General features: G+C 42.5%; 2 protein-coding genes across 3 annotated transcripts; one reads left to right on the top strand and one right to left on the bottom strand.

The window, feature by feature from the left end:
• The first annotated feature begins 5325 nt into the window (after positions 1–5325).
• Positions 5326–8156, top strand: agr2 (anterior gradient 2). 2 transcript variants are annotated; one of them, XM_023976574.2, is made up of 8 exons: positions 5326–5410; positions 5842–5978; positions 6256–6319; positions 6514–6566; positions 6937–7013; positions 7194–7257; positions 7412–7495; positions 7738–8156. In XM_023976574.2, the coding sequence occupies exons 2-8, from the start codon at positions 5855–5857 to the stop codon at positions 7785–7787; spliced, it is 516 nt and encodes a 171-aa protein (XP_023832342.1). In that variant the 5' UTR covers positions 5326–5410; positions 5842–5854; the 3' UTR covers positions 7788–8156. The 2 variants fall into 2 exon arrangements, with proteins under 2 accessions (XP_023832342.1, XP_023832343.1); XM_023976575.2 differs by having other exon boundaries at positions 5332–5410; positions 5846–5978.
• A 2368-nt stretch (positions 8157–10524) lies between these two features.
• On the bottom strand, positions 10525–14582 carry tspan13b (tetraspanin 13b). The gene is made up of 6 exons (XM_023975762.2): positions 14367–14582; positions 13245–13412; positions 12373–12453; positions 11814–11927; positions 11462–11572; positions 10525–11195 (listed from the first exon to the last, which is right to left on the bottom strand). Exons 1-6 carry the CDS (start codon positions 14427–14429, stop codon positions 11121–11123), a joined length of 612 nt encoding a protein of 203 aa, XP_023831530.1. The 5' UTR covers positions 14430–14582; the 3' UTR covers positions 10525–11120.
• Positions 14583–15474: the final 892 nt, after the last annotated feature.

The raw sequence follows: 15474 nt of genomic DNA, 5'->3' as shown, positions 1-15474 counted from the left end.
TTATCTCAGTTTCTTTTGAAGATGACTGCCATTATTTAAATGTTTTAATATTTGGATATCAATGAAGGTTTCAGATAATCAGAAGACCTATAAAGGAACATACAAAAGTTTCAGGGGAACTTTAAACACATTACACATCCTAATCCAAGCTCCTACGTCCTATGACGATGGTAGTGTACGGAAGATCCGTGTTCCCAGGGCGAGGCTAGTGACAGGTGGCCCAGGTGGCTGACAACTCAATGTGTGATCAGGAGTGGCTTTAACCGTGCCCTCCACTGCAAATATTGACTTGGGGAAAACACACGAAGGAACAGCGAGAAGGATAGACGGTGCCTCAGGAGCTAAGGACAGCTCAGCATTCTGAGAGGGAAGTAAGGGAGAGAGGGTTAAGGACAGCTCAGCATTCTGAGAGGGAAGTTAAGGAGAGAGGGTTAAGGACACCTTCAGCATTCTGAGAGGGAAGTAAGGGAGAGAGGGTTAAGGACACCTCAGCATTCTGAGAGGGGAGGAGTAAGGGAGAGAGGTTAAGGACAGCTCAGCATTCTGAGAGGGAAGTAAGGGAGAGAGGGTTAAGGACAGCTCAGCATTCTGAGAGGAAGTAAGGGAGAGAGGGTTAAGGACACCTCAGCATTCTGAGAGGGAAGTAAGGGAGAGAGGGTTAAGACACCTCAGCATTCTGAGAGGAAGTAAGGAGAGAGGGTTAAGGACACCTCAGCATTCTGAGAGGGAAGTAAGGGAGAGAGGGTTAAGGACACCTCAGCATTCTGAGAGGGAAGTAAGGGAGAGAGGTTAAGACACCTCAGCATTCTGAGAGGGAAGTAAGGGAGAAAGGGTTAAGGACACCTCAGCATTCTGAGAGGGAAGTAAGGGAGAGAGGGTTAAGACAGCTCAGCATTCTGAGAGGGAAGTAAGGGAGAGAGGGTTAAGGACAGCTCAGCATTCTGAAGGAAGTAAGGGAGAGAGGGTTAAGGACACCTCAGCATTCTGAGAGGGAAGTAAGGGAGAGAGGGTTAAGGACACCTCAGCATTCTGAGAGGGAAGTAAGGGAGAGAGGGTTAAGGACACCTCAGCATTCTGAGAGGGAAGTAAGGGAGAGAGGGTTAAGGACACCTCAGCATTCTGAGAGGGAAGTAAGGGAGAGAGGGTTAAGGACCTCAGCATTCTGAGAGGGAAGTAAGGGGAGAGAGGTTAAGGACACCTCAGCATTCTGAGAGGGAAGTAAGGAGAGAGGGTTAAGGACACCTCAGCATTCTGAGAGGGACGTAAGGGAGAGAGGGTTAAGGACAGCTCAGCATTCTGAGAGGGAAGTAAGGGAGAGAGGGTTAAGGACAGCTCAGCATTCTGAGAGGAAGATAAGGGAGAGAAGGTTAAGGACACCTCAGCATTCTGAGAGGAAGTAAGGAGAGAGTTAAGGACACCTCAGCATTTGAGAGGGGGAAGTAAGGAGAGAGGGTTAGGACACCTCAGCATTCTGAGAGGGAAGTAAGGGAGAGAGGTTAAGGACACCTCAGCATTCTGAGAGGGAAGTAAGGGAGAGAGGGTTAAGGACACCTCAGCATTCTGAGAGGGAAGTAAGGGAGAGGGGGTAAGACACCTCAGCATTCTGAGAGGAAGTAAGGGAGAGAGGTTAAGGACACCTCAGCATTCTGAGAGGGAAGTAAGGGAGAGAGGGTTAAGGACACCTCAGCATTCTGAGAGGGAAGTAAGGGAGAGAGGTTAAGGACACCTCAGCATTCTGAGAGGGAAGTAGGGAGAGAGGGTTAAGGACACCTCAGCATTCTGAGAGAAGTAAGGAGAAGAGGTTAAGACACTCAGCATTCTGAGAGGGAAAGTAAGGGAGAGAGGGTTAAGGACACCTCAGCATTCTGAGAGGGACGTAAGGGAGAGAGGGTTAAGGACACCTCAGCATTCTGAGAGGGAAGTAAGGGAGAGAGGGTTAAGGACAGCTCAGCACTCCGCTGCTCCAACTTCCACACTAGAATTCATGTCGGCCTGAGTTTGTCTGCTGCGATAAACGACATAGACCTATCCTTATGCATTTCACAGATTCTCTTATCCAGATCTATAGCTGCAAGTAAAACCCTCAAATTAGCAACTGTTTGAACAACAGGTAAACTGATTTGTGTCAAGAACTGCAACGCTGCTGGGTTTTTCACGCTCAACAGTTTCCTGTGTGTATCAAGAATGGTCCACCACCCAAAGGGCATCCAGCCAACCTGACACAACTGTGGTAAGAATTGGAGTCAACATGGGCCAGCACCCCTGTGGAACGCTTTTGACTCCTTGTAGAGTCATTGCACCGATAAATTGAGGCTGTTCTGAGGGCAAAAGGGGGGTGCAACTCAATATTTGGAAAGTATCCTTAATGTTTGTACACTCAGTGTGTAAGTAAACCAATCATATCCATGTTAAAAAGACTGAGTGGATAAATCAATCTGAGGTGTAGTAGTAGTTGAAGAGGCCAGTCTGTCTGGATGGAGACTTGAACAAAGCCACCATTGATCCTGGTGCTTGGTGTTGGTCTGATCACATTACCTTTGGTCTGTGCATGGGGTCGGATGGAGGGGGGGGTTGTGCCATCAGAACACAAAGTGTGAGAGAGAGGGCTCAGTAAGGGCACCAGTATAACCACTCTCAATTCATAGGCATCATTGTCTAGGCACTTCCTGGTTCCTTAAACGAACCCAACCATTACTTAAGTAACCCTTTCCTGTAGTCAAATGACCTAGTGGCTTCATGAGTGTAATGTTATGTCAAACAGTTTCTATGTTAAACAGTTTTGTTATGTTGCAGTCTTCTGTAACATATATATATATAGTGTTATATTGGGATGCAAACTCAAAATTGAATACATTTCAACTTTATATCTGACATGGTACAAGTGTCTTCTTTTTCTAAGCTCATAACCATGTGTGTGAGGTGTATACTTTTGTTTCAAAATAGATGTCATACACTCTGTGTGACCTTGATTTAGCCTACTGCAGTAAAAGTTTAATGAGACCAAAAGAGAGAATCAATGTGGCAGTTTGTTTCTTCACCCACTTTAATCTGTGTGTTCAGGTTGTTAGGCAATACAGCTGGAGAGTTATTTAGTAACTTAGCAGGAGAGAGTGAAAGCTGTAAGGGGTAATCAAACTGTAGTTCCTATGGTGTAGAGGCATGAATCCCCCCACCCCAAAAAATAGAAGTAAACAGGCCTCTGTGTAGAGGCAGTACAACGCACATTTCACAGCACAACGCTGATTTCTACATGTGTATGGCACCGTAAAGACAGAATATAGGATATATTTAGTTTGAGAAAGCAAGACTGACTCCAGAATATTATGTTACAAAGCCTTTCTATAATGACTACTGAACAAAACTATAAATGCACCACACAACAATTTCAAATATTTTACTGAGTTACAGTTCAACGTGATCAAGACAAAGGAGATGATTGTGGACTGCAGGAAAAGGAGGACCGAGCACGCCCCCATTCTCATCGACGGGGCTGCAGTGGAGCAGGTTGAGAGCTTCAAGTTCCTTGGCATCCACATCACGAACAAACTAACATGGTCCAAGCACACCAAGACAGTCGTGAAGAGGGCACAACAAAACCTATTCCCCCTCAGGAGACTGAAAAGATTTGGCATGGGTCATCAGATCCTCAAAAGTAATCTGCACATTTTATCACTCCGGTGTTAATTGCTAAATTGTCATTATTTTGCCACTGCGGCCTATTTATTGCCGTACCTCTCTAATCTTACTACATTTGCACACACTGTATATAGATTTTTCTATTGTGTTATTGACTGTACATTTGTTTATCCCATGTGTAACTCTGTGTTGTTGTTTTTGTCGCACTGCTTTGCTTTATCTTGGCCAGGTCGCAGTTGTAAATGAGAACTTCTAAACTGGCCTACCTGATTAAATTATGGTGAAATAAAAAATAAAACAACGCCCTGGATTATTGACCTCTGCCTGCCCTGGCCCTGAGACTGCCTGCCGTTCTGTACCTTTTGACTCTGATCTGGATTACTGACCTCTGCCTGCCCTTGACCTGTCGTTTTGCCTGCCCCTGTTCTAGTAATACACTTTCTTTACTTCAACACTGTCTGCATCTGGGTCTTCCCTAAAACGTGATAAGAACATCATGTTGGTGCACAATGACCATAGCATCCCTTTACATCACTACAAACAGTTGATCCAATATTACACTAAAAGTATAAACACCAAAGGGGGAGTTCACACATTCACTCTTTCTGTGCTTGTTTTTGATGCCCTAAACTGTCATCACTTGACATTGACTACAATTAGTTTAGAAAATGTGTCTAAAACATATTCTTAAACACTCCACACCAACTCATATAACAACATAATCCCATTCTGAATGATGTCTCTGCACAATAAGAGGTTCCACTGTGCCCTAAATCCATGTTTGCATGATGGTTTTTACAACAAGATGCAAATATGGATTTATGGGACAGTAGACATTTTTTTCACAATTTGAGCAGAGACATCATTCAAAATGGGATTCGGATGTAATCAGATTCATATTACGTCCAATTTTTTCCCCCACTGTCCCATAAATCCATATTTGCATCATTCAAACATGGATTTATGGCACAGCAGAACATCTTTGAAAAATAAAATTGTGCAGAGACATCATTCAGAATGGGATTGTGATGTAATATGAGTTGGTGTGGAGTGTTTTAGAATGTTTTCTAATATGCTTTAGACACATTTTCATATTTTCCTACTGCATTATAGTTATAACAAAATGTGACAGCCAATTTTCTCTAACGAAACAAAATGGTTTGGAGGATCAACTACAAGCACAGAATGAGTGAAAATAAGGCCACGTAAAACCTATTAAATGTTTTTGTTTACTTTAGGAAAGTTAATTTATTGAGAATGATGTCAATCTCACGGATCTGACCTGAACCAATCATGAACTGACTAGTAGCCCCGATATCAGATTCCTCGATTTAATGCTGACTTGTCCTTGGATCTGAGCCAACTATTATGATTCAACAGTTCCGTTACACATTCTTTGTGTAAAACTCCAAGAAAAGGTACATAACAACACTATCATATCTAACGTAGTGCAAACATTTTAACCAGGCTTAATATGTCTTTAAAAGCCTGTGTCCGATAGCATGGAAGGGAGAGAAAGTGAAAGTTCTAGAATCCATTACGCTGCCTACCTCCACAGGCCACACGCATTCAATCAGAGCTGCTTACCTCCACAGTAGACACACATTCAATCAGAGCTGTGGGAGGAGAGAGGGAGAGGTGAGGGTTGGTGGGAGGGGTCAGCATGAGAGCTTAGGGCCGGTGTATAAGAGCAGGTCCAGGTGAGAGAGAAGGGACACAGCAGAACGAGGAGCTGCAGAACACAGGAGACACACAAAGGTGCCACAGAGAACAGGTAGGAAATGGATCTCTCCCTCCACCACAATGGAAGCCTTATTCTCTAACCACATATCTCTCTTCACCATCCCTCATCCCTCCATCTGATCCTTTGTCTGGTAAATGTGCCTTGAAATGCTGTGAACTTTTTCAGTCTTTCAGTCTTCAACAACTTGAACAAATCTGAATAGATGTGCAATTATTTGTAATTCTGCATGGCACTTCTTCATATTGTTTTCCCTCAGCTATACTGTTGAGTTATAATAGTATGCAAATAGAAGTAGACTATCTGTGCAGTTTTGTGGCAGGCATGTGTTATCTGGGCCCATATTCACAATGATTCAGAATAGGAGTGAATAGGAATGATTAAAATGATATGGGCAGTGGGGACCTAATCCTAGATCACTCCTACCTACTCTGAGATGCTTATTGAACTGTGTTTCCTTCCAGAAAGGTGGTAATCATGATCCGAGGTCTGCTGTCGGTGTTGTTGGTCCTGGTGGCCATAGCCGTGTCTTCATCTCTGGCTAAGCCTGAGAAGAACATCGCCAAGAGGGGGAAGAGGATCCCTCAGACTCTCTCCAGAGGTAACACTCTCCCCTTACTATTTCCAAAACCTATTACAGTGTATAGTGTTGTTAATGAATGAATTCATGAGTACACATTCTCCTTTTCCTCATTCTCAAAGCTCTGTAAGATCAGTGTGGTTGGAGATATCTAATGAAAAGAGCTGACATGCGATTCCTTATTCTACATGTCAGTAGAGGCATGTCTGTTCTAAACAATATATCTCTACCTGAATGTTCTTTAATGTTGTACTGAAACTGTTGCACTGACACTGTTCTTCCTGACTGTCTCCTATAGGCTGGGGTGATCAGCTAATCTGGGCTCAGACCTATGAGGAGGCTCTGTATTGGGCCAGGGCACAGTGAGTGCACAAACTTTTATGGCTACATACAAAATGGCACCCTACTTTTTATGAATTTCAAAATAGGGAATAAGGTGTTATTTCACATTGATGTAACAGATCTAGATGGCTGACAAATACACTTCAAAAACAAATACGTTTCAAGGATTTATATTCCATTTTATTCTGTAACCAGAACTAATTTGTCTCCATAGGAACAAGCCTCTGATGGTCATCTTCCACCTGGAGGACTGTCCTCACAGTGCATGTAAGACCCTGACCTTTAACCTCTAACCCCTGACCTATAGCAAATAAACTGCCACTCTGTTGCACCTTCCTGAACAGACCACAGGTCAATGTCCCTCCCTTGGCTTTTATGAGTATTATTTGCGTCCTGGTATTCTCCCAAATCGTGATGCATCATTCAGTTGTATTAGATGCCAAGACTTGTTTAAACAACCATTATCAAACTCGTAGTAGAACAAACATGGCTCTGTTTGCCAAGGTGGTAGGTATACACCTCTTACATCCTGCTGCCGTGTATGGGAGAGGACAATAAAACCATTATGGAGATCTCTTAAGTTAAGTCAATGTAACACTTTTCATAACGTCTTTCATGATGTCTTCCATGAATCCAGCCATGAAGAAGGTCTTCGCTGAAGACAAGGACATCCAGAAGGTGGCTGATGAAGACTTGATCGTTCTCAATCTGGTGGTGAGTTGTAAATGAAGTCTTTGGAAAACATTGTCAGAATCAATACCTAGATGACTTCTCTTTTGATCTATTAGATTTGATGATTATATGGTTTGATTTATATTAGTATTTTAGGGCACTGTTATTTATTTTTTGTTGACCTGACTTTATTGATATGTGTTTCTTTCCCTGTGTTGTCAGTATGAAACCACAGACAAGCATCTTTCCCCTGATGGCCAGTACGTCCCTAGAATCATCTTTGTCGGTGAGTGAAAATGCCACGTTTTCCCAGCAGCATTACATGAGAAGGAATGTCATTATTTTGTTTATGATGGCATCAAACAAAAGCAACAGATTTTAATCAATAGTTATCTCTCCCCCCCCCCCCTCTCTCTTTCTCTTAATCGCTCTCTCCTCAGATCCCTCTATGACAGTGAGAGCTGACATCACAGGGCGCTACTCCAACCGTATGTACGCCTATGAGCCTTCTGACATCAAACTCTGTGAGTACAACTTGATCTTATCTCCCTTTTGACTGTTTGATTGCATACTAATGGTTTACATACTTTTAATAAATCTGTATTTAATAGATTGTAAATATTTAAGCATTTATACACATGTATACGTTTTTATTAATGTAAGGTATTACTAAGTGTATTCAGATTGTTTTATAATTAATTCAGAGATTAGAAAATGTTGCCTTTGTGAGAAACAACCTGCTCTTCATTTTCCCTTCTCCCTGTAGTACTGAGCAACATGCAGAAGGCCAAGAAGCTGCTGAAGACTGAGTTGTAAGCACTGACTCATGTGACCCCATGGCCTTTGGCCTGTGACTTCAGAGGTTCTCCGAACATTCTCTGAACGTTCTCTGGAGCCTAGGAGTCAGCCAGTGGCATACTGTCACCATGTAAACCTAAGCACTGGAAAGAACTAGTCTTCACTTCACAAAACGCAATTCCATTTTTTAAATTCAGTTATTTTTCCTGAACTTCTCTGTCTTTGTAATGTATTGCTGTACATCTGAGATGTCTTTTTATTAAATATAGTGCAATTATGAAATGATTTGTGTCTCATTGGAAAATGTAATTCAGTCCTTTCACCCTTCATGACAATGACTCAGGTTAAAAGGGCTATTGAAATAAAAATACAGTGGGTGTGCATGAATCCGTGTGTTTGTGTATGAATCCGTGTGTTTGTGTAGCTAGGGAGTGAGTGCTGACATCCTGGTCACATCCTGAATGGGCGGGGCCAGTGAGGGAATGACACACCCACACATTATTCTTAGTAATGTCATGTAGTACTATAATATTGTAATGTAATAAGTTCATGGGAATCTAATATAACATTTAGCAAATAAAAGCATTATTTTGTCATTCCACTTCTGTAGAGATTTTAGAGTTTCTTGGAAAGGGTTAGGCTACTGCTGAGCTCTACATTTTGCAATGTCATTGAATGCCACTGGTTTCTATGGAAACAGAGCCCAACAAACCCAGTGAACTTTCAGGAAAAAAATTCTAATAGGTCAACTTGACTGGGCATTGGTGGGAATGGAGTTACTCATTGTTGAAATGAAAACCAAAGAACAGAAACAGTGTATGAAATATATATTTTTTTACTTTTCTATTTTATTGAGATTTCTTGTACAAAGGTATGTTGTAGTTCACAGAACCACCAGTGCGGTGGAAGCAGCAGTACACACTAGTAGAGGAGACATGCAAGGCACAAGCCAAGGTAACTGATACAACAGCACACAACAGACATACGAGCACGCTCACCTATGTACATGCATACACAATCGACTGTCAGGCTTTGTAACACTATCAGCAGAACAAAGCGCATCTCTTCTTTCACATGTCAGTCAGTCTTCCCAAGCATTTCATACTGATGATATTCAGACGGCATGAGCAATTGACTCTTAAAGGGATACTTTAGGAGTTTGGCAATGAGGCCTTCTATCTACTTCCCCAGAGTCAGATGAATTCATGGATACCCTTTTTATGTGTCTGCGTGCAGTTTGAAGGAAGTTGCTAACTAGCGCTAGCGCAATGACTGGAAGTCTATGGGTATCTGCTAGCATGCTAGTAGATACCCAAAGACTTCTAGTCGTTGCGCTAATGCTAGTTAGCAATGGCTCACAAAACAACCTCTAACTTCCTTCATAATGGACACAGAGACATAAAATGGTATCCACGTATTCATTTGAGTCTGGGGAAGTAGATAACAGGCATCATTGCCAAAATCCCTTTAAGTATCCCTTGTTTTTTCCCGATTTCAAATAATTAGGAATGTTTACACACAAATAAACATTCAGAACACAAAAAAATGCAAATGCTGTGTAACATAATGACTTAAAGTAAAGGCAACAACAAGCTGCTTAAATATTTGTAGTTATGTAGTTACAGCATACAATTGTCAACAGCACCCTAGTCCTTCAGTTATTGAGTGTATCAAATGTACAAATATTCAATGACATCTTCAGTCGTCATGCGCACAAAATAATGCTAACTGTTCTTCATCATGTCAGCTACCATCTGTAATACAGGTGTCATTCAGTAGTCACAACATCACAGTTTGCATGCTTTAATACAGGTCTGAGCATACTGAATGCTTGCCCATCAAGGGTGTATCAAATATTAAATGTGTTATCTGAAAATGTTAATTTCTTGAGATTTGTCACCAGAAGCAAAGCCTGAGCCTCTGTATATGAGAGGATAGACACGGAGTGTACAAAACATTAAGGACACCTGCTCTTTCCATGACAAAGACTGACCAGGTGAATCCAGGTGAAAGCTTTGATCCGTTATTGAGGTCACTTGTTAAATATCAAATCAAATCAAGTTTATTTTATATAGCCCTTCGATCAGCTATTAGATCAGCTAATATCTCGAAGTGCTGTACAGACACCCAGCCTAAAACCCCAAACAGCAAGCAATGCAGGTGTAGAAGCACGGTGGCTAGGAAAAACTAGAGAGGAACCAGGCTATGAGGGGTGGCCAGTCCTCTTCTGGCTGTGCTGGGTGGAGATTATAACAGAACTATGCCAAGATGTTCAAAATGTTCATAAGTGACAAGCATGGTCAAATAATAATCATGAATAATTTTCAGTTTCAATACACTTCAATCAGTGTAGATGATGGGTACAGAAGGGTTTTTAAGCCTTGAAACAATTGAGACATTGAGGGTGAATTTGCAAGACAAAAGATTTATGTGCCTTCCTTTGAACAGGTATGGTAGCAGGTGCCAGGCGCACTGATTTGTGTCAAGAACTGCAACACTGCTGGGTTTTTCATGTTCAACACTTTCCCTTGTGTATCAAGAATCGTCCACCACCCAAAGGGCATCCAGCTAACTTGACACAACTGTGAGAAGTATTGAAGTCAACATAGGCCAGCATCCCTGTGGAACGCTTTCGACACCTTGTAGAGTCCATGCCCTGACGAATTGAGGCTGTTCTGAGGACAAAGGGGGGATGGGTTGCAACTCAATATTAGGAAGGTGTTCTTAATGTTTTGTACACTCAAGTGTATACAGGATACGGTTCTGATCGGGAGTGGTTTAAGGTGTCCTATTAGGGTAATAGGCTCATGCAGCATCTTTAATATACAGCAGGGTCGTGTTCATTAGGGCACACCACGGAAAACATTTTGCAACGGAAAGTGTAAAGGAGCGTTTCCTATTTGACAAGTGAAGCTAGATCCTCTTGTCTCTGTCAGTTTTCTTCCGTTTGGTGCTTAATGAACATGACCCAGTTATTTTCCAGACACACACCACATTCTGGAAAAACAATCACTTCATGTAACACCACACAAAGGGCTGCCGCTTTGCACAGCTGGTGAAAACACACACAAGTCACTCGCTTATTTACAAACACAGCCCCTAAAACAGGCGGCTAGCCCTCCTCCACCTGGAAATCTACTTGGTGTGCAGGCTTTTACTCCGGCCCTGCTTTAACTAACACAACTGATTCAGCTGAACAGGGTTCTGATGAGCAGCTAATTTGTTTAGAATCAGTTGTTTTAGTGTTACAGTTAGAGTAGGGCTGAAGCAAAAGCCTGCACAACCAGTAGCTCTCCAGGAGGAAAGTTGGCCATTCCAAGAGTGGGGTACAAAGCCAGCAGTTGCCAACGGTTACAGGAAGGCACTGGGATTCGCTCGAGGGTCCTTCTGGTTCCTGTACCGGTACGTTAGCCACACCCCCAGGATCTGAAGAAGGACGAATAAAACATTCATAGGTCAAAATAACAAGCATTACTGGGCCCAGTTTTATGCTACTGACCTACAAATAGATCACATACTGTATATAGCTACATTTTCATTACCTATTAGATTTCATGAACTGCACCTCAAAATAGGCTAGTTTACTGTAAAGAAAAAAGCACTATTTTAAAACACTATATAAGTTAAATTGATTGATTGCTTGATTGATACAGCAGAACATTCCTCTGACTGTATAAACAGGGCAATCTCACCTCAGTGAAGCTGAAGAAGAGGCCTATCCCGCCCACGAAGCGCAGCACCTCTCCTGCATGCTCCTGGATCTGCTCAGCACACGGTGAACAGGAGTGGTTGGGGAAACAGGCCTGTAGAGGGACACAGAAACACCACACAGACGGACCAGTTAGTTAGGAAAACTGCTTCACAACCACAATACTGAATATACAGCAACTAATATCATCAGAAACTGTATGCGTAAAAACTTGTTCTTTCATTGTAATTATACGTCTTGGCATGCACAAACAGAGCTTGGGACATGTGAAGGAGAGGTCATAGACAACAGACAGTAGATTCAGTGCAACAGAGGGTTCACTTGGTAATGCTTACAGCATCGCAGGTTCCGTTGTTGTCTACGTAGTAGAAGCCACAGCAGTTGAGACTCTTCTCCACATCTCTCTGGGTGGTGTACGAGTTGTTCCATCCCACCTCCAACAGGTGTTCCTAAAACAGGGGTACAACAGCAGGCACTGACCACCATAGATGCAGTTATATCTGTGTGTATGAGTGTATTACAATGCCTGTTTGCACAGGACCAGACATCTCTAAGGTAGTCAGCTGTTCTAGAACCAGATGGAGGTCAGTCTGAATAAAATAGTGATCTACTTCTAAAAATATACTCCATACTGCATGGAACCAGAACACACCACAGTGCAGAACACTAAGAAGCCTGAGAAGAGAGACGGAAGGTACTCTAGCTCTAAGATTTTGCCACAAAATGCAGCTCACATCCTTATAGACACACTGTATCATGATTCAGGAGTACAGGTTGTCTTGTATCCATCTAGTATTTCATCACAAGGTTTCTGGGTTTTGTCTGAAAAGTGGGGTTTGTTCCTCTAGCACCTAGCAGAAGGTTGTTGTGATTGACAGCAGTTTGTGCTCCTACCTGCTGATCCTTGTTGATGGCCAGACAGGCGCTGGAGACAGAGAACTGGACGATGAACACCATGAAGAGGATGATCATATACTGGGCTCCACTGTCAAGGAATAACACTCCAATACACACATTCTCAACACAGAGCTTTTGTAGTTTTGAAACCAGTTGGTCACACTTCCAAAGGTAGAGGTTAATTATTTTCAACAGTCAATGGGCTCCAACTGTTGTATTTCTCTATCCTTCTATATTAGTAATATGGAATATTCTAGAGTGAAATACACTATTAACGACTGTGTAATATTGTAATAACGTAATGTAATAATATAATAATACTGCAATAACGTAATGTAATAATATTATAATAATACTGTAATAATGACAAAGACAGAAGCAGGGGTCAGGGGTCAGCAGTATCTATGCAGGCTGACTACAATGTGTATTACCATACTGGACCTGGTCTCATAGATATTATTGCGTGTGCATGCCATGCATGAATGGAAAACCTGCAGGAAATACCCCACAACATACAGAAGGGTAAGAGAACAGCACAACCTGGAAAACAGGTCATGGATAAACGACAAGGGGCTATGAGTCCTATTGAAATAAAGCACAATGGGTGAAGCACGGCGTGTAGAGGGTAGTCTCATTCAGACAATCTGCGGAAGCTATTTGAAAAGCTTCATTGAAACTTCAGTTCTCTTGGATTTAACACGGAGCCTACCCAAGGCCTCAATCTACTGGACTTGAAAACCAACCCCAAACCTATACTCAAGCCATAATTCAAATTCTAGACCCCAAATATGCTTGGGTCTAGGGTCAAGTCTGCCGTCAGGTCAAGTCTGCCGTCAGGTCAAGTCTGCCTTGGTGGAAGGTTAGGATACGAAGAAGAGTAGGACCTGGTGGTGCTTCACGGCCCCGATGAGGCCGACCAACGCCACCAAGAACAGGAACACCCCCACTCCGATGACTCCGCCCACCACCTGGAAGCTGGACACCAGGCCGAACCACTTCCCCCACGCAGCGATGCCGATCATCAGCAGACTCACCATCTAGAAATGGAGGGAAGGACGGACAGACAGTGAAAAATAGATAGGCATGCACAGACGCAGACAGACAGCCAAGACCCTAAGCAATAGATCTCTTTGGGTCATTATATGAAGTATGAACTCTCCACAGTCAAACATGGTCTGTGTGTGTGTGAGAGAGAGAAAGAGGGAGAGAGTGGATGTTGACCACAAATTAGATAGGCTTATATAATAAAACAAAGTGAGTGATGCAATTTCAATGGTACAACCGGTCAGGAGGACATTGAAGCGCACACAGGCTACACCTCAGACTACACGCTTTTAAAGGCAGAAGAAGCGACAGTCAAAAGCGGAACATCATTTTCCACCATGACAGCATTTATTTGCCCGCAAACGTATATTCATTTTAAATCTAGGTCACCACTGTGGTCTGTTTTGATGCCACCATCACTCCTGTATTTCTCAGACTGCAAAACATTGGAGGCCCTATGTTGAGGATTTGGACAGGATGCTATGGAGTCTACAGACACACTATGGCCTATACGTTGTTTTCAGTAACGATCACTTGATCAGATATATCAGGAATGGTTTGAGCTGAGCAAAGAAAGGATGAACACTTGCATTGGAAAGTGTCAGGACTCAGGAGAGATAGGAAATGAACAGGAAATAATATAGGCTATTCTAAATATTCAGTAGCCTAAATACTGAATATAAATTATAATATTTTGACTTGTCGAGGTTGCCTTCGGCAAACTGGAGATTCCAGACAGCGGCTCAGTTTGAATAATTAATAACATGGGAGCCTGGTCTGACCCAATGTATTGTTTACAATAGGCTGCACGGCAAAAATGTTTCTTACACACCCGTACAGACCGCATAAAAAGCAGCATATAGTCAGTCTACCCGACCCAAAAACCAAAACCTGTTACAGTGGAATAATAATGCTCCATATGGTAAATTCTTGAACCGTATACTCACAACATAGAGGATATTGAGCGCACAGAGGGAGTGCTTGGAGCAGGTGAATCCGGCGCAGCCCATCCTGGCGATTTTTTGGAATAGTCTAAACGAATAATAAGATAAAGTAATTCCTTGTAAAAACAAAATGAAAAAACCCTTAACGGTTACGAATTTCACCACTACAAAGTCTGGTCGCGAGATGACATGCCTAGAATGGATGTTGCTATGGAGCTTCCACTGTAAGCTGATTGGTTAAAGGAGAACGTTTGTCATTGATATGCAAATAATTGCGGAGAGATGTGGTGGCGGCGCGTTTCAGATCGTTCTAACCGCCAGACAGCTCCAGCAGGTGCAGGTTGAGTATGCGTTCCAGATAAATAGCCTACACAAAATTTACAAGATCATTGTATCATATTGATGAGGACACATGATACACTATATCCAAATATCCTTATGAGAACTGGAGCTGGCTAATTAGTTGAGGTTACCATTGAATGTGCATGTAAGACCAGCATCACATTACAGCCATAGGCAGGCCTAGTTCATGAATAATTAAGCATCCTCTGTGGGTCAGTGAAGCCCTGCATGGCTGGGATTTCCTTTGCCCACCTAAACCTAAACAGACAGGAAAACGACAGGTTGGGGTAGGGGGAGACCCAGAGATCCTCAAATGAAAAACGCACAGGCAGGAACAAACACACAATATCTATGTCAGTGAAAGCTGTTCAGGCATTAATTTGACCTAAATGCACCAATTAACTGACAATCCCAAAGTGTGGACTCTCAGTCCCTGGATCGAAAAGGAAAAACATTCTGAAATCAGGTTATGGCTCTAGTGAATATTAGAGGCAACATACTGCTCTGAGAAACATAGACCTACAGTAGATGCAGCAGTATGGCACTGATGTAATTCTTTATCTACAGTGGAGGTCCCTGTTGCTCATTAACTCCCTAGATGTTGTGTCTAAAATGGCAACCTCTTCCCCATGGGCCCTGGTCAAAAGTAGTACACTAACTAGGGAATGGACAGAGGTCACAATAGTGTCAATGGCATTCCTTTACCTGGCCTGTTCAGGTGCAGAAGCAGGTGCATGAAGGTTAAGTTACACAATGACTGAGTGAACTT

Source organism: Salvelinus sp. IW2-2015, linkage group LG31 (genome assembly GCF_002910315.2).
Source record: "Salvelinus sp. IW2-2015 linkage group LG31, ASM291031v2, whole genome shotgun sequence".
NCBI classification, from domain to species: Eukaryota; Metazoa; Chordata; class Actinopteri; order Salmoniformes; family Salmonidae; genus Salvelinus; species Salvelinus sp. IW2-2015.
This window is presented reverse-complemented; position numbering and strand designations above follow the sequence as displayed.